The 23,019-nt window shown below is 46.3% G+C and overlaps 1 protein-coding gene across 3 annotated transcripts in view; it reads left to right on the top strand.

Annotated features, from left to right (window-relative positions):
• The window catches only part of LOC311145994 (disheveled-associated activator of morphogenesis 1-A-like), an 89,394-nt gene that overhangs the window by 44,583 nt on the left and 21,792 nt on the right, over positions 1 to 23,019 (top strand). For all 3 annotated transcript variants that reach the window (XM_084182419.1, XM_084182420.1, XM_084182418.1), the window contains exons 3-4: positions 16,678 to 16,767; positions 21,919 to 21,990. In XM_084182419.1, the coding sequence (XP_084038545.1) occupies positions 16,678 to 16,767; positions 21,919 to 21,990 (162 nt within the window). The remainder of the gene's footprint in view (positions 1 to 16,677; positions 16,768 to 21,918; positions 21,991 to 23,019) is intronic.

The raw sequence follows: 23,019 nt of genomic DNA, 5'->3' as shown, positions 1-23,019 counted from the left end.
TTGGGATGAGTCGGACTGCAGAGTGAAGGAAAAGCAGCCAACAAGTGCTCAGCAAATAAAAAAATAAAAAAATGAGAGACCATGTGAGGATATGACGGAGCCAAGTGACTTGGTGTATATAGAAAAGAGGAGAGGGCCTAGAACCGAGTCCAGTAGTGAGAGCATGTGGTGCAGACTCAGATCCTCTCCACATCACCTGGTAGGAGCGACCTGCCAGGTAGGATGCAATCCAAGAGTGTGCAGCGCCTGAGATGCCCAGCACTGAGAGGGTGGAGAAGAGGATCTGATGGTTCACAGTGTCAAAGGCAGCGGATAAATCTAGGAGGATGAAAACAGAGGAGAGAGAGTCAGCTTTGGCAGAGCGTAGAGCCTCTGTGACACAGAGGAGAGCAGTCTCAGTTGAGTGAGCCGTCTTGAAGCCTGACTAGTTAGGGTCAAGAAGATAGTTCTGAGAGAGATAGCAAGAGAGTTGGTCATAGACAGCACGATCAAGTGTTTTTGAAAGAAAAGAAAGAAGGGCTAACGGTCTAGTTTTTGACGTTTGTTTCTTGAGGAAGGGAGCAACTCTGGCCGTCTTGAAGTCCGAGAGGACGCAACCAGTAGTTAGGGATGAGTTGATGAGGGGAAGTGAGGAATGGGAGGTCTCCAGAGATGGTCTGGAGAAGGGAGGAGGGGAAGGGGTTTAGTGGGCAGGTTGCCAGGCGGCTGGACATCACTAGTTGCAGGATTCCATCTGGAGAGAGAGGGGAGAAAGAGGTCAAGGTATAGGGTAGTTCTGTGAGAGTGGGACCAGTGGAGTCATTAGGCTGAGTGAATGAGGAACCGATATCGTCAATCTTCTTTACAAAATGGTTGACAGAGTCGTCCACGGAGAGGTAGGCGGGAGGGGAGGAGGTGGTAGAACATTAAGGAGGGAGGAGAAGGTGGAGAAAAGTTTCCTAGGGTTAGAGGCAGAAGCTTGAAATATAGAGTGATAGAAAGCGGCTTTAATAGCGGATACAGAGGAAGAGAAGGTAGAGAGAAGGGATAGGTCCTCCGGAACTTTAGTTTTTCTCCATTTCCGCTCAGCTGCCCGCAGCCCTATTCTGTAAGCTCGCAGTGAGTCATTCAGCCACGGAGCAGGAGGTGATGGCTGAGCCGGCCAAGAGGAAAGGGGACAGTGAGAGTCATAGGATGCGGAAAGGGAGGAGAGTAGGGTCGATAAGGCAGAATCAGGAGACAGGAGAGAGAAGGATTTAGCAGAAGGTAGAGATGATAGGATAGAAGAGGAGAGAGTAGTGGGAGAGAGACAGATAAGATTGCGATGGCTGAGTGGGTAGGGTTGGAGGAGAGAGGGAGAGAAAAGTAGTGATCAGAGACTATATAGTATTTCAGATGAAGGAAACTTCAGAAAACTCACGAGGCCCATGGCTTCCTCTTTGTATGGTCATCACAGGGTTAACAAAGGCCCAGTGCTCATGCCACTATAGGGATAGAGAATAGCTTCTTCCTAGTGCTCATCCTAATAATCCCAAGCTCTCTGTGATCCCCTTGTTACTCTCACTAGGGTTAGCTGCCTTGAGTGAGACAATACAGCTCATCCTCATTTAGCTCTGAAGACTCTATTGAGCAGGGGGCCAGTGAGCGTCTGTGCAGGCTGGGGCCACCAGCTCATGACGGTGCCTGTCCCTGTCCCTCCCCAGCAGCAGCAGCCAGCCGCACGGTCGGGCCCCTCGACTTGCAGGACTGCACAAGCTACGCCGGGTCCGTCGTTCCTGGCACTGGCCAAACAAGCCTCCTGCAGAGAATCCATCTGCAGCCATTGTGTCCTGATTGGACCTCTCACAATGGGCCAAAACAGAGATGTCAAACAGTATCAGCCTAAACTCTAGCCTGGTAAACACCCTGGCTCTATGTCTCAGGATGAGGGAAATATGGCTTGGGTCATGTTCAGTAGGCACGAAACGGAAGAAAACTGTCAGAAACGGGGAGGTGCCTTAATAGAAGAGGGGATATTGCCAACCATCCACTTAGTTCATATTTGAAAGAAGAAGAGTAATACAGGATACATAGAGAGACATGTGTTTGTTATTTTCTTTGAAGTTATTTATATTGCTTCAAAGGTTAGCTGCAAAATGATTTAGGAAGCTCTCTAGTTATCTATAAGTTATTTCAGTCCTCCATTCCTTCCGTCCGTCCAGTGGTGTAGTGGTGCCTGGAGAAGTGGGTATACTCAAATTTTGCAAGCAAAGGAAAGACATCCTGCGTGAAAAACTATTTGCGAAACAGTGACATACACTCTGAATGACCTAAAATGATAAATCCCATATTGGTCTTTCACAGTCAAGCCAACCCAAGCTGTACTGTGCAAGTATGCTAATAGTAGTCAACTGAATCAGAAATTCAGATCTTTCCAAAATAAATCAGGTTTTCGCTCTAAATCACACTTTGTTAATAGAAAAACAACAAAATTGGATGTTCTAAGTCTATAACAATGCTTAAACCACATCAGGTGACCACTTCTATTTTTGAGAGTAGTTACTGTTTTAATTCAAGTGTAAAGGCACTTTGCATTGTGGTATGGTTAGCGGCATTTCTGTAGCACATGAGTTTGCAAAACAAATGGCCACTGGATTGATGCAAATTCTGACAGGTTGGCATAAGCTTCTTTGTAACTAGTTAACATTTAATTGAGAAGGTTTTTGAGAAGCCTTTCTATCTACCAGAAGACGGTTAGGCCTATCATTGCCATCTCTATATCTTTCCTGTTCCTTAATTGTTTGAAACTTGGACATTTTACTTCATATTAGGATGCATGTCTTGTCTTGCTTCAAAGTAGCCTATAGCCAATATCCCACCATAGAAAGGTGGAGACAATTATTTTATAAAGACTTCCTCATTATTTTGTAAAGACTTCTCCTGTTTTTCAACTTTCTTTAATTGTCTAGCAGCCGAAGGCATTATCCTAGTCATATTAGCAACCCATGATAGTTGATGCATCTTTAGATCTCCCCTCTTTCAACATTTCTAACAGATATTTCCATCCCTGTCCATGAAACCGCTCACATAAGCAATGCAAATTTTAGAACAGTGTTTTCCTGCAAATTGCATTTTGGAACATTCGCACATAGGCCTACCACAGCTTGCACAGTGCTGCGCCTAAAATGTGAAGAAAAATAGTTGTAAGCTAAACATTCTGATCGGTTCCCTCAACCGTATTAATTGATATGGCGTATACATCCACTGCACTACTTTGATACGCATCGTGGGGATTATTTGTAACATAATTTCCTATGACTGAAAACAGCATCTGGAGATCAGAACAGCGATCACTAACCGGTTTCTACTTCAACAAGTCGGCAGTTCTGGACGTTCTGCTTACTCCGGCACAAGGCCTTAATCCCTGGGACTCAAAAGTGGATGCGATGGCGCAAAAGAGGCAGATGAGCCGGCATCCAGACCAAACTACGTTGACAAGCAAATAAACCGCCTCTAGGTACAGTCACTAGAGAACAAACTGGACGAGCTCCGTTTGATACTATCCTACCAACAGGACCTGAAGAACTGTAATATTCTGTTTCACAGAGTCGTGGCTGAACAAGGAGATGGATAATATACAGTACATCTTGTTGGCTTTTCCATACATCATCAAGACCGGTCGGCAGCCGCGGGTAAGATGAGGGAGGGAGTGGTGTGTCTATTTGTTAACAGCTGGTGCGCGATCTCTAATGTTAAACCTGGAGAAGTGTCCCATGTCTTATTTAAAATAAAATAAATGTATTTAACCTTTATTTAACCAGGTAGGCCAGTTGAGAACAAGTTCTCATTTACAACTGCGACCTGGCCAAGATAAAGCAAAGCAGTGCGATAAAAACAACAACAACAACACAGAGTTACATATGGGATAAACAAAACGTACAGTCAATAACACAATAGAAAAATTGAAAATCTATATACAGTGTGTGCAAAGGTAGTACGTTATGGAGGTAGGGCAAGTACAGTTCACAATGGTGGGTAGTATATGGGGCTTTGGTGGCAAAACGGATGGCACTGTGATAGACTACATCCAATTTGCTGAGTAGAGTGTTGGAGGCTATTTTGGAAATGACATCGCCGAAGTCAAGGATCGGTAGGATAGTCAGTTTTACGAGGGCATGTTTGGCAGCATGAGTGAAGGAAGCTTTGTTGCGAAATAAGAAGCCGATTCTAGATTTAACTTTGGATTGGAGATGCTTAATGTGAGTCTGGAAGGAGAGTTTACGGTCTAACCAGACACCTAGGTATTTGTAGTTGTCCACATATTCTAAGTCAGACCCGCCGAGAGTAGTGATTCTAGTCGGGCGGGATGGTGCAAGCAGCGTTCGATTGAAGAGCATGCATTTAGTTTTACTAGCGTTTAAGAGCAATTGGAGCCATGGGTTACAGGCAACATCCGCACTGATCTAAAGGCTAGAGCTGCCACTTTCAAGGAGTGGGACACTAATCTGGAATGTTTATAAGAAATCCAGCTACGACCTCTGACAAGCCATCAAACAGGCAATGCGTCAATACAAGACTAAGATCGAATCCTACTACGCCGGCGCTGACGGTCGTCGAATATGGCAAGGCTTGCAAACTATCATGGATTACAAAGGGAAACCGAGCCGCGAACTGCCCAGTGACGCGAGGCTACCAGACGTGCTAAATGCCTTCTATGCTAGCTTTGACACAAGCAACAATGAACCATTCATGAGAGCACCAGCAGTTCCGGACAACTGTGTGATCACGCTCTCCGTAGCCATTGTGTTTCAAGTAGACCACCCAAGAACGCCAAGGTAACCTGTCTAAATTACTATTGCCCCGTAGCACTCACATCTGTAGCCTTGAAATGCTTTGAAAAGCTGGTAATGGGTCACATCAACACCATCATCCTAGACGCCCTGGACCCACTCCAATTCGCATACCGCCCCAACAGATCCACAGATGACGCAATCTTTATTGCACTCCACACTGCCCTCTCCCATGTGTACAAAAAGAACACCTATTTGAGAATGCCGTTCATTGACTACAGCTCATCGTTCATCACCATAGTGCCCTCGAAGCTCATCACTAAGCCCTGGTCCCTGGGACTGAACACTTCCATCTGCAACTGGATCCTGGACTTCCTGACCGGCCACCCCCAGGTGGTGAAGGTAGACAACAACATATCCACCACACTGACCATCAACACGGGGGCTCCTCAGGGCTGCATGCTTAATCCCTTCTTGTACTCCCAGTTCAACCAGAACTGTGTGGCCGCGCACGACTCAAACACCATCATTAAGTTTGCTGACGACACAGGACGGTGGTAGACCTGATCACCGACGATGATGAGACAGCCTATATGGAGGAGGTCAGTGACCTGGCAGTGTGGTGCCAGGACAACAACCTCTCCCTCAATGTCAGCAAGACAAAGGAGCTGAACGTGGACTACAAGAAACGGAGGGCCGAGCACGCCCCCATCCATATTGACGGGGCTGTAGTGGAATGGGTCGAGAACTTCAAGTTCCTCTGTGTCAACAACAACTAAGGAATTAACACACACACCAACACAGTCGTGAAGAAGGCATGACAACGCCTCTTCCCCCTAAGGAGGCTGAAAAGATTTGGCATGGGACCTCAAATCCTCAAAAAGTTCTACAGCTGCGCCATTGAGAGCATCTTGAGTGGCTGCATCACCGCTTGGTATGGCAACTGCTTGGCATCAGACAGCAAGGCGCTACAGAGGGTAGTGCGTATGGCCCAGTACATCACTGGGGCTGAGCTTCCTGCCATCCAAGACCTTTATACCAGCCGGTGTCAGAGGAAGGCCCAAACAATTGTCAGACTCCAGCCACCCAAGTCAAAGACTGTTCTCTCTGCTACCTCACGGCAAGTGATACCGATGCACCAAGTCTGGAACTAACAGGACCCAGAACAGCTTCTACCCCCAAGCCATAAGACTGCTAAATAGTTAGTCCGGGTAGCTATTTAGTTAACTATTTAACTATCTGCATTGACCCTTTTTGATTCATTACATACACTGCTGTTACTGTTTTTTTATGTATCCTGTTGCCAAGTCACTTTACCCCTATCTATATGTGCATTCTGTATCTACCTCAATTACCTCGTACCCTGCACATTGACTCGGTACTGGTGCCCCGTGTATATATCCAAGTTATCATTAGTCAGTTTATTTATCTCTCGTGTTATTATTTTTCTCTGCATTGCTGGGACGGGCCATAAGCATTTCCCTGTTAGTCTGCCTGTTGTTTACGAAGCATGTGACAAATAAAATGTGATTTGATCCAGTCCAGACAGGAATTCTGATGCGTTATGGGTGTTGTCATAGAAATGGGGTGTTGTCAGGTCACTCGTAATGTAATAATCCTTTGATATCCCACTTGGCAGCCATCCTGTCCTGTCTGGAATCTGTCCAATGCAATTCTATGGGATGTCAATAATTATGTGATATTGCAGGGACAATGGATGTTTGGCTGTAAGTGGTCATGATTGGTGACAGACATACAGAGAGAGCAGACAGTGGATCAATGATGCTGCAGGCTGGTTTAGATGTTGGGAACAGCAGACACATATGGATGGGGCATACACACACACGCACACGCACGCACACACACGCAGACACAGAGCATTCATAGCTATCCTGTATGGCTCAGTTGATAGAGCATGGCACTTGCAAAGCCAGGATTGCGGGTTTGTTTCCTGGGGCTGGCCACCCATACGTAAAATATTTGCACACATGACTGTAAGTCGCTTCGCATAAAAGCATCTGCTAAATGGAGAATATATACACTACCGGTCAAAAGTCTTAGAACACCTACTCATTCAAGGGTTTTTCTTTATTTTTACTATTTTCTACATTGTAGAATAATAGTGAAGACATCAAAACTATGAAATAACTAATCTAATTTCCACGCAGGGAAATACAACAGCTCACAGCAGTATATAACACCAAACAAGGAACAATCACGCACAACACCATGAGGGAACCAGAGGGTTAAATAGGGAAACAAATTAACGTGATGGGAACCAGGTGTGTACAATACAGACAAAACAAATGGAAAACAGAAATGTAGATCGATGGCAGCTAGAAAGCCGGTGACGACGACCGCCGATAGCCGCCCGCACAAGGAGAGGCACCAACTTCGGCGGAAGTCGTGACAGTACCCCCCCCTTGACGCGCGGCTCCAGCAGTGCGCCGACACCGACCTCGGGGATGACCCGGAGGACGAGGTGCAGGACGATCCGGGTGGAGACGGTGAAATCCCTGTAGTAAGGAAGGGTCCAGGATGTCCTCCACCGGCACCCAGCATCTCTCCTCCGGACCGTACCCCTCCCACTCCACGAGGTACGGAAGGCCCCTAGCCCGACGCCTTGAGTCCATGATGGCTCGCACAGTATACGCCGGGGCCCCCCCGATGTCCAGTGGGGGCGGAGGAACCTCCCGTACCTCAGACTGCTGGAGCGAACCAGCCACCACCGGCCTGAGGAGAGACACATGGAACGAGGGGTTAATATGGTAATCAGGGGGGAGCTGTAACCTATAACAAACCTTTTTTTTATTTATTTTTTATTTCACCTTTATTTAACCAGGTAAGACAGTTGAGAACAAGTTCTCATTTACAACTGCGACCTGGCCAAGATAAAGCAAAGCAGTGCGATAAAAACAACAACACAGAGTTACATATGGGGTAAATCAAAACAAAGTCAAAAATACAACAGAAAATATATTTACAGTGTGTGCAAATGTAGCAAGTTACAGTGGGGAAAAAAAGTATTTAGTCAGCCACCAATTGTGCAAGTTCTCCCACTTAAAAAGATGAGAGAGGCCTGTAATTTTCATCATAGGTACACGTCAACTATGACAGACAAATTGAGAAAAAAAAATCCAGAAAATCACATTGTAGGATTTTTAATGAATTTATTTGCAAATGATGGTGCAAAATAAGTATTTGGTCACCTACAAACAAGCAAGATTTCTGCCTCTCACAGACCTGTAACTTCTTCTTTAAGAGGCTCCTCTGTCCTCTACTTGTTACCTGTATTAATGGCACCTGTTTGAACTTGTTATCAGTATAAAAGACACCTGTTCACAACCTCAAACAGTCACACTCCAAACTCCACTATGGCGAAGACCAAAGAGCTGTCAAAGGACACCAGAAACAAAATTGTAGACCTGCACCAGGCTGGGAAGACTGAATCTGCAATAGGTAAGCAGCTTGGTTTGAAGAAATCAACTGTGGGAGCAATTATTAGGAAATGGAAGACATACAAGACCACTGATAATCTCCCTCGATCTGGGGCTCCACGCAAGATCTCACCCCGTGGGGTCAAAATGATCACAAGAATGGTGAGCAAAAATCCCAGAACCACACGGGGGGACCTAGTGAACGACCTGCAGAGAGCTGGGACCAAAGTAACAAAGCCTACCATCAGTAACACACTACGCCGCCAGGGACTCAAATCCTGCAGTGCGAGACGTGTCCCCCTGCTTAAGACAGTACATGCCCAGGCCTGTCTAAAGTTTGCTAGAGTGCATTTGGATGATCCAGAAGAGGATTGGGAGAATGTCATATGAAACCAAAATAGAACTTTTTGGTAAAAACTCAACTCGTCGTGTTTGGAGGACAAAGAATGCTGAGTTGCATCCAAAGAACACCATACCTACTGTGAATCATGGGGGTGGAAACATCATGCTTTGGGGCTGTTTTTCTGCAAAGGGACCAGGACGACTGATCCGTGTAAAGGAAAGAATGAATGGGGCCATGTATCGTGAGATTTTGAGTGAAAACCTCCTTCCGTCAGCAAGGGCATTGAAGATGAAACGTGGCTGGGTCTTTCAGCATGACAATGATCCCAAACACACCGCCTGGGCAACGAAGGAGTGGCTTCGTATGAAGCATTTCAAGGTCTTGGAGTGGCCTAGCCAGTCTCCAGATCTCAACCCCATAGAAAATCTTTGGAGGGAGTTGAAAGTCTGTGTTGCCCAGCGACAGCCCCAAAACATCACTGCTCTAGAGGAGATCTGCATGGAGGAATGGGCCAAAATACCAGCAACAGTGTGTGACAACCTTGTGAAGACTTACAGAAAACGTTTGACCTGTGTCATTGCCAACAAAGGGTATATAACAAAGTATTGAGAAACTTTTGTTATTGACCAAATACTTATTTTCCACCATAATTTGCAAATAAATTCATAAAAAATCCTACAACGTGATTTTCTTGATTTTTTTTCCTCATTTTGTCTGTCCTAGTTGACTTGTACCTATGATGAAAATTACAGGCCTCTCTCATCTTTTTAAGTGGGAGAACTTGCACAATTGGTGGCTGACTAAATACTTTTTTCCCCCACTGTATGGAGGTAAGGCAATAAATAGGCTATAGTGCAAAATAATTACAATTAGTATTAACACTGGAATGATAGATGTGCAAGAGATGATGTGCAAATAGAGATACTGGCGTGCAAATGAGCAAAATAAATAACAATATAGGGATGAGGTAGTTGGGTGGGCTAATTTCAGATGGTCTGTGTACAGGTGCAGTGATCGGTAAGGTGCTCTGACAACTGATGCTTAAAGTTAGTGAGGGAGATAAGTGTCTCCAGCTTCAGAGATTTTTGCAATTCGTTCCAGTCATTGGCAGCAGAGAACCGGAAGGAATGGCGGCCAAAGGAGGTGTTGGCTTTGGGGATGACCAGTGAGATATACCTGCTGGAGCGCATACTACGGGTGGGTGTTGCTATGGTGACCAATGAGCTAAGATAAGGCGGGGATTTGCCTAGCAGTGATTTATAGATGGCCTGGAGCCAGTGGGTTTGGCGACGAATATGTAGTGAGGACCAGCCAACAAGAGCGTACAGGTCACAGTGGTGTGTAGTGTATGGGGCTTTGGAGACAAAACGGATGGCACTGTGATAGACTACATCCAATTTGCTGAGTAGAGTGTTGGAGGCTATTTTGTAAATGACATCGCCGAAGTCAAGGATCGGTAGGATAGTCAGTTTTACGAGGGCATGTTTGGCAGCATGAGTGAAGGAGGCTTTGTTGCGAAATAGGAAGCCAATTCTAGATTTAACTTTGGATTGGAGATTCTTAATGTGAGTCTGGAAGGAGAGTTTACAGTCTAACCAGACACCTAGGTATTTGTAGTTGTCCACATACTCTAGGTCAGACCCGTCGAGAGTAGTGATTCTAGTCGGGTGGGCGGGTGCCAGCAGCGTTCGATTGAAGAGCATGCATTTAGTTTTACTAGTGTTTAAGAGCAGTTGGAGGCTACTGAAGGAGTGTTGTATGGCATTGAAGCTCGTTTGGAGGTTTGTTAACACAGTGTCCAGTGAAGGGCCAGATGTATACAAAATGGTGTTGTCTGCGTAGAGGTGGATCTGAGAGTCTCCAGCAGCAAGAGCGACATCATTGATATACACAGAGAAAAGAGTCGGCCCAAGAATTGAACCCTGTGGCACCCCCATTGTTCAGTCTCCTCAGGACTTTAAATGGCTCCACAAATCGCGGACCCAGCTTCCGGCAGGGCAGGCGAAGGGGCAGGTTTCGGGTCGAGAGCCAGACCCGGTTCCCCGGTGCATACAACGGGGCCTCACTGCGGTGGCCATTCATCCACCGCAGGTGCCTCGATCTGGCTCTGATGCCACGGTGCCAGGACCGTTGATACCCTAGTACACACTGAAATGGAGACATGTTAGTGGAGGAGTGGCGGAGGGAGTTTTGGGCCATCTCTGCCCAGGGGATGAAAGCCACCCACTCCCCCGGCCGGTCCTGGCAATAGGACCACAGAAACCTACCCACATCCTGGTTAACTCTCTCCACCTGCCCATTACTCTCGGGGTGAAAACCTGAGGTCAGGCTGACCGAGACCCCCAGAAGTTCCATGAACGCCCTCCAGACCCTCGATGTGAACTGGGGACCCCGATCAGACACTATATCCTCAGGCACCCCGTAGTGCTGGAAGACGTGGGTAAACAGAGCCTCCGCAGTCTGTAGGGCCGTAGGGAGACCGGGCAAAGGAAGGAGACGGCAGGACTTAGAAAACCGATCCACAATGACCAGGATCGTGGTGTTACCTTGTGACGGAGGAAGATCTGTCACGAAGTCCACCGATAGGTGTGACCACGGCCGTTGTGGAACGGATAGGGGTTGTAATTTCCCTCTGGGCAGGTGTCTAGGTGCCTTGCACTGAGCCGCGCACACCGAGCAGGAGGAAACATAAACCTTCACGTCCTTAGCTAAAGTGGGCCACCAGTACTTCCCACTAAGACAGCGCACTGTCCGACCGATGCCAGGATGACCAGAGGAGGGTGACGTGTGGGCCCAACAGATCAATCGATCGCGGACATCAAACGGAATGTACAGACACGGAACCGGACACTGGGTGGGAGTGGGCTCCACACGTAACGCCCGCTTGATGTCCGCGTCAACCTCCCATACCACCGGTGCCACCAGGCAAGAAGCCGGAAGTATGGGAGTGGGATCCGTGGACCGCTCCTCTGAGTCATACATCCGGGACAGAGCGTCTGCCTAAGCGTTCTGGGAACCTGGTCTGTAGGATAGGGTGAAAACAAAACGGGTGAAAAACATGGCCCACCTTGCCTGGCGAGGGTTCAGTCTCCTCGCCGGCAGGATGTACTCCAGATTGCGGTGGTCAGTCCAAATGAGGAAAGGGTGTTTAGCCCCCTCAAGCCAATGTCTCTACGCCTTCAGAGCCTTGACAACAGCTAACAGCTCCCGGTCCCCCACATCATAGTTTCGCTCCGCCGGGCTGAGCTTCTTCGAAAAGAAAGCACAGGGGCGGAGCTTTGGTGGCGTACCCGAGCACTGAGACAGCACAGCTCCTATCCCTGCCTCGGACGCGTCCACCTCTACTATGAATGCTAAGGAGGGATCCGGATGAGCCAGCACAGGAGCCGAAGTAAACAGAGCCTTCAGGTAACCAAAAGCCCTGTCCGCCCCAGCTGACCACTGCAGTCGCACCGGTCCCCCCTTCAGCAAGGAGGTAATGGGAGCCGCTATCTGACCAAAGCCCTGGATAAACCTCCGGTAGTAGTTGGCAAACCCTAAGAACCGCTGCACTTCCTTTACCGTGGTTGGAGTCAGCCAATTACGCACGGCTGAAATGCAGTCATTCTCCATCTCCACCCCTGACGCGGACAGGCGGTACCCTAGGAAGGAGACGGACTGTTGGAAGAACAGACATTTCTCAGCCTTGACGTACAGGTCATGCTCCAACAGTCGACCAAGCACCTTGCGCACCAGGGACACATGCTTGGCACGTGTAGCGGAGTATATGAGTGTCATCTATATACACCACTACACCCTGCCCGTGCAGGTCCCTGAAGATCTCATCTACAAAGGATTGGAAGACTGATGGAGCATTCATTTTTAAATTTAATGTATTTATTTAATTATTTTAAATTTTTTAATTTATTTAACCCGTACGGCATGACGAGGTACTCATAGTGCCCAGAGGTGGTACTAAATGCAGTCTTCCACTCATCCTCCTCCCGGATACACACCAAGTTGTACGCGCTCCTGAGATCCAGTTTTGTGAAGAAGCACGCCCCATGCAATGACTCGGTCACACTGGCTATGAGAGGCAACAGGTAACTGTACTTCACCGTGATCTGATTTATACCCCGATAGTCAATGCACGGGCGTAAACCTCCATACTTCTTCTTCACAAAAAAGAAACTCAAGGAGGCAGGTGAAGTGGAATGCCGAATGTATCCCTGTCCCAAAGATTCGGAGACATATGTTTCCATAGCCGCCGTCTCCTCCTGTGACAGAGGATACACGTGACTCCTGGGAAGTGCTGCGTCTTCCTGGAGATTTATCGCACAATCCCCCCCGTCGATGGGGTGGTAATTGAGTCACCTTCTTTTTACAGAAAGCGAGAGCCAAATCGGTATGTTCAGGGGGGAATGTGCATGGGGGACACCTGGTTTGGACTTTCCACCGAAGTTGCACCTACGGAAACACCTACACACCTCCCTGAGCACTGACGTGACCATCCCTTCAGAGCCCTCTGTTGCCACGAAATGGTGGGGTCATGATGGGCCAACAAGGGAAGCCCCAACACCACATGAAACGCAGGAGAATCGATCAGGAAGAGACTAATACTCTCCTCATGACCCTCCTGCGTTATCATACATAGTGGAGCTGTGACCTCCCTAATCAGGCCCGATCCTAAAGGACGACTATCTAAGGCATGTACAGGAAAGGGCACATCAACAGTAACAATAGGGATCCCTATTCTAAGTGCAAAGGCACGGTCAATAAAGTTCCCAGCTGCACCTGAATCTACTAGCGCCTTATGCTGGGAATGCGGGGAAAACTCAGGAAACTTTATACAGACATACATGTGCGCAACAGAGAGCTCTGGGTGAGTCGGGTGCCTACTCACCTGGGATGATCCACCAGTGCCCTGCCTGCTGCCTCGACTCCCTGGGGAACCTCCCCAGCACCAACCAGCAGTGTGCCCTCTGTGGCCATACTTGGTGCAGGAAACGCCCCCCCCCTCCGGTCACCCTTAGAGTAGCGCCTCCGAGCTCCATAGGGGTAGGGTCGGAGGTGCTGGGGGATGGAATGGACGGACCCTGAACCGGACGTCCGCGGGTGGCCTACTGGTTATCCAGCCGGATGGATAAATCCACCAGCTGGTCGAGTGTAAGGGTGGTGTCCCTGCAGGCCAGCTCCCGATGAACGTCCTCCCGTAGACTACACCGGTAATGGTCGATCAGGGCCCTCTCATTCCATACCGCTCTGGCAGCCAGGGTCCTGAAGTCCAGAAGTGATGTGCTCTCCTCCTCCCCTGTCTGAGATGGAACAAGCGTTCCCCCGCCGCTCTCCCCTCAGGCGGATGATCAAAGACCGCCCGGAAACGGCGGGTGAAATCCTCGTAGCGAACCAAATTAGCGTCTATACCTCCCCATTCGGCGTTGGCCCACTCCAGCACTTTCAGGAGATGAGGGCGGACACTCTCTCGTAACCCGAGGGAGCCGGGTGGACGGTCGCCAGGTAGATCTCCACCTGGAGCAGGAACCCCTGGCACCCGGCAGCCGTCCCATCATAGGCCTTCGGGAGCGAGAGCCGAATCCCACTGGGTCCAGGTGACGGAGGGGTGGACAATGGTGTGGGTTGAGGTGAAGTTGATGGGGTTGTGGGAAAACCCTCTCTCTCCCATCGCTCCATGGTGTGCAGCAGGCGATCCATGGCTGTGCCCAGATTGTGGAGCATCGTCGCGTGCTGCTGGACGCGCTCCTCCACCGGTAACAGAGGACTGGGTGCACCTGCTGACTCCTTATGTGGTGCGTGATTCTGTCAGGTGTCAGTGTGCAGCGGTAGGACGGAGTCAGGCGCAGGACACAGAACTGAGTAAATTACAAACTTTACTCGGAAAAACAACACATCTAATTTCCACGCAGGGAAATACAACTGCTCACAGCAGTATATAACACCAAACAAGGAACAATCACGCACAACACCATGACGGAACCAGAGGGGTAAATAGGGAAACAAATTAACGTGATGAGAACCAGGTGTGTACAATACAGACAAAACAAATGGAAAACAGAAACGTAGATCGGTGGCAGCTAGAAAGCCGGTGACGACGACCACCGATAGCCGCCCGCACAAGGAGAAGCACCAACTTCGGCGGAAGTCGTGGCATCTACAATGTTAAAAGTAAAGAACAACCCTTGAATGAGTAGGTGTGTCCAAACTTTTGACTGGTAGTGTGTATATACAGTGAGGGAAAAAAGTATTTGATCCCCTGCTGATTTTGTACGTTTGCCCACTGACAAAGACATGATCAGTCTATAATTTTAATGGTAGGTTTATTTGAACAGTGAGAGACAGAATAACAACAACAAAATCCAGAAAAACGCATGTCAAAAATGTTATAAATTGATTAGCATTTTAATGAGGGAAATAAGTATTTGACCCCTCTGCAAAACATTACTTAGTACTTGGTGGCTAAACCCTTGTTGGCAATCACAGAGGTCAGATGTTTCTTGTAGTTGGCCACCAGGTTTGCACACATCTCAGCAGGGATTTTGTCCCACTCCTCTTTGCAGATCTTCTCCAAGTCATTAAGGTTTCGAGGCTGACATTTGGCAACTCGAACCTTCAGCTCCGTCCACAGATTTTCTATGGGATTAAGGTCTGGAGACTGGCTAGGCCACTCCAGGACCTTAATGTGCTTCTTCTTGAGCCACTCCTTTGTTGCCTTGGCCGTGTGTTTTGGGTCATTGTCATGCTGGAATACCCATCCACGACCCATTTTCAAAGCCCTGGCTGAGGGAAGGAGGTTCTCACACAAGATTTGACGGTACATGGCCCCGTCCATCGTCCCTTTGATGCGGTGAAGTTGTCCTGTCCCCTTAGCAGAAAAACATCCCCAAAGCATAATGTTTCCACCTCCATGTTTTGACGGTGGGGATGGTGTTCTTGGGGTCATAGGCAGCATTCCTCCTCCTCCAAACACGGCGAGTTGAGTTGATGCCAAAGACCTCGATTTTGGTCTCATCTGACCACAACACTTTCACCCAGTTCTCCTCTGAATCATTCAGATGTTCATTGGCAAACTTCAGACGGCCCTGTATATGTGCTTTCTTGAGCAGGGGGACCTTGCGGGCGCTGCAGGATTTCAGTCCTTCACGGCGTAGTGTGTTACCAATTGTTTTCTTGGTGACTATGGTCCCAGCTGCCTTGAGATCATTGACAAGATCCTCCCGTGTAGTTCTGGGCTGATTCCTCACCATTCTCATGATCATTGCAACTCCACGAGGTGAGATCTTGCATGGAGCCCCAGGCCGAGGGAGATTGACAGTTATTTTGTGTTTCTTCCATTTGCGAATAATCGCACCAACTGTTGTCACCTTCTCACCAAGTTGCTTGGCGATGGTCTTGTAGCCCATTCCAGCCTTGTGTAGATCTACAATCTTGTCCCTGACATCCTTGGAGAGCTCTTTGGTCTTGGCCATGGTGGAGAGTTTGGAATTTGATTGATTTATTGCTTCTGTGGACAGGTGTCTTTTATACAGGTAACAAGCTGAGATTAGGAGCACTCCCTTTAAGAGTGTGCTCCTAATCTCAGCTTGTTACCTGTATAAAAGACACCTGGGAACCAGAAATCTTTCTGATTGAGATGGGGTCAAATACTTATTTTCCTCATTAAAATGCAAATCAATTTATAACATTTTTGACATGCGTTTTTCAGGATTTTTTTGTTGTTATTCTGTCTCTCACTGTTCAAATAAACCTACCATTAAAATTATAGACTGATCATTTCTTTGTCAGTGGGCAAACGTACAAAATCAGCAGGGGATGAAATACTTTTTTCCCTCACTGTATATATATATTTGAGTTCATACTGTAGCTTTCTATTATCAGCGCATCTTCTCGTATCTTTAGTTTGATCAATCTGCTTCCCATCTTACTCACAAAACCAGTTTGAAGTCAGAAAGCGAAAAAATTATATTTTGAGAAATCACAAAGCCAAGATCACTCAAAAACACTGTATCAGCTTAAAATGATCGTAGTACAGGTTTTTATCTCGATCAAGAAAGATTTGATAGTCCCTCTTACCACAGGTTCATGACAGTGTGTCAGACATAGAGATGCCTAATAACCCTTTAACACAGGACTATGTTCCTCTTTCACCTTGCAGGATGAGCTGGACCTGTCAGGGAAACACAGGGAAGTCATTTTTGCCCTGCCAGCTGAGAAGAAATGGCAGATGTACTGTAGCAAGAAGAAGGTAAGTTTAAGGCCACTTGACTAGTAGTTAGTATGCATGTAACCTCATCATGTGTTTTGTTTCTGTCTGTACTGTGTCTGCGTGAGAGAGATAATCTGTTTGTTATGTGTGTGTGTGTGCATCTCTCTCGCTCTCTACAGTGGGGAAAAAAAGTATTTAGTCAGCCACCAATTGTGCAAGTTCTCCCACTTAAAAAGATGAGAGAGGCCTGTAATTTTCATCATAGTTACACGTCAACTATGACAGACAAAATGAGCAAACAAAATCCAGAAAATCACATTGTAGGATTTTTAATGAATTTATTTGCAAATGATGGTGGAAAATAAGTATTTGGTCAATAACAAAAGTTTCTCAATACTTTGTTATATACCCTTTGTTGGCAATGAGACAGGTCAAACGTTTTCTGTAAGTCTTCACAAGGTTTTCACACACTGTTGCTGGTATTTTGGCCCATTCCTCCATGCAAATCTCCTCTAGAGCAGTGATGTTTTGGGGCTGTCGCCGGGCAACACCGACTTTCAACTCCCTCCAAAGATTATCTATGGGGTTGAGATCTGGAGAGTGGCTAAGCCACTCCAGGACCTTGAAATGCTTCTTACGAAGCCACTCCTTCGTTGCCCGGGCGGTGTGTTTGGGATCATTGTCATGCTGAAAGACCCAGCCACGTTTCATCTTCAATGCCCTTGCTGATGGAAGGAGGTTTTCACTCAAAATCTCACGATACATGGCCCCATTCATTCTTTCCTTTACACGGATCAGTCGTCCTGGTCCCTTTGCAGAAAAACAGCCCCAAAGCATTATGTTTCCACCCCCATGCTTCACAGTAGGTATGGTGTTCTTTGGATGCAACTCAGCATTCTTTGTCCTCCAAACACGACGAGTTGAGTTTTTACCAAAAAGTTATATTTTGGTTTCATCTGACCATATGACATTCTCCCAATCCTCTTCTGGATCATCCAAATGCACTCTAGCAAACTTCAGAGGGGCCTGGACATGTACTGGCTTAAGCAGGGGGACACGTCTGGCACTGCAGGATTTGAGTCCCTGGCGGCGTAGTGTGTTACTGATGGTAGGCTTTGTTACTTTGGTCCCAGCTCTCTGCAGGTCATTCACTAGGTCCCCCCGTGTGGTTCTGGGATTTTTGCTCACCATTCTTGTGATTATTTTGACCCTACGGGGTGAGATCTTGCGTGGATCCCCAGATCGAGGGAGATTATCAGTGGTCTTGTATGTCTTCCATTTCCTAATAATTGTTCCCACAGTTGATTTCTTCAAACCAAGCTGCTTACCTATTGCAGATTCAGTCTTCCCAGCCTGGTGCAGGTCTACAATTTTGTTTCTGGTGTCCTTTGACAGCTCTTTGGTCTTGGCCATAGTGGAGTTTGGAGTGTGACTGTTTGAGGTTGTGGACAGGTGTCTTTTATACTGATAACACGTTCAAACAGGTGCCATTAATACAGGTAACGAGTGGAGGACAGAGGAGCCTCTTAAAGAAGAAGTTACAGGTCTGTGAGAGCCAGAAATCTTGCTTGTTTGTAGGTGACCAAATACTTATTTTCCACCATAAGTTGCAAATAAATTCATAAAAAATCCTACAATGTGATTTTCTGGATTTTTTTTCTCTCAATTTGTCTGTCATAGTTGACGTGTACCTATGATGAAAATTACAGGCCTCTCTCATCTTTTTAAGTGGGAGAACTTGCACAATTGGTGGCTGACTAAATACTTTTTTCCCCCACTGTATGTATGTTAGCAACAGTATCTAGAGGGAATGTCTGCTGAGCTCTGCTAGTGTGTGGGAAATATTTTCAATTCAAACAAATGAGAAAGAGAGAGCGGGTGAGACGCAACATAAGCCCCCCCCCCCTTCCCCCCCAATCCCACCTCCGTGCCCTTGCCCCAATTCAGTACAGTCAACACATCAAAGCCCTCCCCTGATGTTGCAGCACTCTAATAGGAAATTAACCCCAACGCTGGGGAGTTGTGCTGTTCCTCTTTAATGGTTTGGATACATTTCCTGGAAGGACGTTCTCATCTGTCATGACCGACTGTAGCTCATAAATATGTGAATACAGAAGCCTGGCTTGCTTGCCATATTAAATTATATACTGAGGTCATGCGTCTAACACACAGACATAACCTACAGTGTCTTCAGAAAGTATTCATACTACTTGACTTATTCCACAGTTTGTTCTGTTACAGCCTGAATTTATTACATATTTTTTTTCTCACCAATCTACACCCAATACTCAATAATGACAAAGTAAATACATGTTTTTAGAAATTATTGCAAATACAGAGATATATCTTATTTACATAAGTATTCACACCCCTGAGTCAATACATGTTAGAATCACCTTTTCAAGCCGATTTTAAGTCAAAACTGTAACTAGGCCACTCAGGAACGTTCTATGTCGTCTTGGTAAGCAACTCCAGTGTATATTTGGCCTTGTGTTTTAGGTTATTGTCCTGCTGAAAGGTAAATTCCTCTCCCTGTGTCTGGTGGAAAGCAGGCTGAACCAGATTTTCCTCTAGGATTTTGCCTGTGCTTAGCACTATTTCATTTATTTTTATCAAAAAAAAACTCCCTAGTTTTTATACCCATAACATGATGCAACCACCACCATTCGTGAAAATATGAAGAGTGGTACTCAGTGATGTGTTCTGTTGGATTTGCCCCAAACGTAATGCGTTGTATTCAGGACATAAAGTTCATTTCTTTGCCACATTTTTTTGCAGTTTTACTTTACTGCCTTATTGCAAACATGATGCATGTTTTGGAATATTTGTATTCTGTACAGGCCTCCTTCTTTTCACTCTGTCATTTAGGTTAGCATTGTGGAGTAAGTACAATGTTGTTGAACCATCCTCATTTTTCTCCTATCACAGCCATTAAACTCTAACTGTTTTAAAGTCACCATTGGCCTCATGGATAAATCCCTGAGCGGTTTCCTTCCTCTCCGGCAACTGAGTTAGGAAGGAGGCCTTTATTTTTGTAGTGACTGGGTGTATTGATACACCATCCGGTGTAATTAATAACTTCACCATGCTCAAGGGGATATCCCTCATAGTTCCCTTACTGGGGTCAACGTCTTGTCTCATTAACTGCGTGGATCTCACCTTGTCTGGGATCCAAATTGAACGCTGTTCTGTTTCACTATTGTTGATCAGAGACGTGACACAATAGTGAAATTAAGCAATACTCAGTTTGAATTCCAGAGTAGATCTCATCGTCAGTTGGCCGGAACCTACCAGCCATGCTAACTGCCAAGGTGGTCAATGTGGGGTAGCAAGTGTGCTGTGTTCTCTGTGATGTCTTACTGACCTACAAAGAGAGCTCCAAGCTTACCAGTCTTCCAGTAAGTATTGGGAGATATAGCAGCACAGTGCTACATTTCACAAGTGGTCACTACTACTGACCTCATTCCTGCTGACCCACTCCTTAAGGTGTCCGCATGCTTCCCAGCCAAAACATTTCAGAAGAGTTTGTGCATATATTATACTATTTTGTGATGTTTTTGTTCGTTTTGGACTACGGTGAGGATTTTTTCGGCTGTTTGGGCACACAACATTTTTTCTGAAGGCAAGCCTAGATTCGGAGCCAAAGTCAGTGATTAGTCAACAGTAGGGATTCTTCAATAAAGTCTTTGTTGTCATTTTCATGCACGTTTTTTCATTACTGCACAAAACATCTTAGTTAGATGTAAAATTGCGTGACTAAGATCTCATCGGCAAAAACGTCAAAAGTAATGACAGATTTCTTGAGTTATCTTAGATTAATACTGACTATTTTGAGGAAGTGTATATTGGCTACGGCGTCTCAAAATGGACAAACAGTACTATTGCTGCTTTTTTCTCGTTTTCCAAGTGAAGGTCTATTAAGGGAGTATGTGAGCACACTCGTTCTGTTCGGCTAGCCGAACCCAACTATTTAATACATTCTGCTGCCCGAAATATAGCCACCTCTGAAATAGAGCCTGGTTCCGTCCTTATAATCTCATTGCTCATGTGATGAGGATGGATGGGAATCTGGGTAACTAACACCTCATCAGGGAGAGAGAGGGAGTGCTCCAGCTCCTTTGTTTTCACAGATTTATGGACCCCTTTAATGGGATATTGTGTTGACTGTTGCTAAGCCTGTGAGACAAGCCACACACATTTCCCTAGCCCGGTCTTTGGTTTGCTAGTGTTAGTGTTTGGTTTGCTAGTCTGGGAAGCTTTGGGAAGTGTGGGTGGGCAGCTCACCCAGTAGCCCATTTAAATCTGCTTACCTAACCACTCCTGTGGGGACTCAATAAAGGCTTCAATTATGAGGTGTCAGGGGACTGGACAATATATGGAACTAGGACACTGAACTGGAAGAAAGAACGAAGAATAGAAGAATTTCTCTTTTGAAATGATTGTGGAAGAATGTTTGAAAGAACTTTGTGCAATGAAGGCTGGGCTTGATATATGTCTTGTCCTGGTCAGTGTTGGCTAAACGCCGCTGTGATTTAAAGAGGAGCAGCAGTAGATTATAGCCTAAACATAGAAAATTACCCAACTGCAGTAAATGTACAATGGCATTATTTCAGATCATTAACCTTTATAGAATACAAATACTACCATCTGTTAAGAACCCATAACTAAGGAGGGAAAAGGCATATACTGGACATTACTATAGACTGTTCATGCTCAGCCAAAACCTTAGACAAAATGGACCACTTGAGCCAGCGATACACAGGGGATTTATAAGAATCTATGAGCTTAGGCTGCACAGCAACCTTATACAGTCTATGTGAGACAGAGAGCCAGGTGAGAACCAGAGAGTACATATCTGGTGTGGTTGTTATGATCCCAAAGGGAGACTAGGCTGGAAATTAATGAGGACAGTCCAGTTCACACACTCCACTGTCACTGGAAGGAGTTCAGCAGCAATTACACATTAGTGGGTCAGGTTATATGGGGGTTATAAGGCCTTGGAGGTATTCTCTGTTCTCAGGCTACGTAGTGTACTGTTCAATACAGGGTTTGGGTTTTGTCTGGATAATGACATGATGGTCAAGGGAAATATATAATCGGGTGGGGAAGGAATGTGTGTGTGTGTTTCTCTGTGTATGTGTGTGTTTTATGTAACCCTTTGTCTGTCTGTCTGTCTGTTTTCCGTTTCAGGAGGGAGAAGAGAGCAAGGGTGCGACTAGCTGGCCAGAGTTCTATATCGACCAGTTGAATTCCATGGCTGCTGTAAGTATCCTTCTCCCCTCATCAAATAACCAACCTGTACTTGGCAAATTTAGCTAACATTGCAAATAATAATAATATGCCATTTAGCAGACGCTTTTATCCAAAGCGACTTACAGTCATGCGTGCATACATTTTTTTGTGTATGGGTGGTCCCGGGGATCGAACCCACTACCTTGGCGTTTCAAGCGCCGTGTTCTACCAGCTGAGCTACAGAGGACCAGATGCAAAACAATAACGCACAACAACCAACCATGCAGACATGCTGTAGAGTAGAGAGAGCCATGTGATTTTGGTGTTGCACTAGCCACTATATAGAGAGAAGATGTTCTATTTTATGGGTATCTCTCCTTGTAAAAGCTTATGGTCTGATGCTAAATCTGTGGGAAATTAGAGTAAATTAGGGGGTATTATCAATTTGTTTTATAGGTTTGCCTGGAGGGGGGGATCTGTGTGTGTCTCTTTTTATAATACTACATATTTCTCACATCTGTAAATAACTGTGAAACCCTCACAGTTTATATTAGACAAAGATGCAGTATAAGAATTACCTTTATTTAACCTGGTAAGTTTTTGAGAACATATTATCTTTTAAAATGACGACCTGAAAAGGCTTGTCCACCTGAACATGCACTATTTGACAAGCTGATGACGTTAATCCATGGTCCCTTAACGGGATCTCACACCCTGGAGGTGTGTGTTAAATATCCACATACTTCCTCTGGTTCTGAGGTAGTAGTCCTGGGAGGGATCCCTGTGGGCTAATTTAGGATGTTTTCACAGGGCAGTGGAGTTAGCACTAGGGCTGGCAGGTGTGAGATTCTGGTTGGATCCCTAACTTCTAACTGTTACCACAGGGTGTAGCCTGCTCCAGACCGAGTAGAGGAAATTACCTCCAGTCATGTATCAGTAAAGGCGATGCTGGTGGGCTGCTTGGATAATGGGATAATAGCTGCCTGTTGGTGGTCTACAGCCAGGGATAGTAGCTTACTGAGCAGGTTCCTTCCCAGCACCATGAATCATAGGTCTGGG

This window comes from Coregonus lavaretus (genome assembly GCF_964263955.1).
Source record: "Coregonus lavaretus genome assembly, chromosome: 18".
Classification (NCBI taxonomy): domain Eukaryota; kingdom Metazoa; phylum Chordata; class Actinopteri; order Salmoniformes; family Salmonidae; genus Coregonus; species Coregonus lavaretus.
Note: the sequence above shows the minus strand (reverse complement) of the source record. Positions and strands in the feature narration are given on the sequence as shown.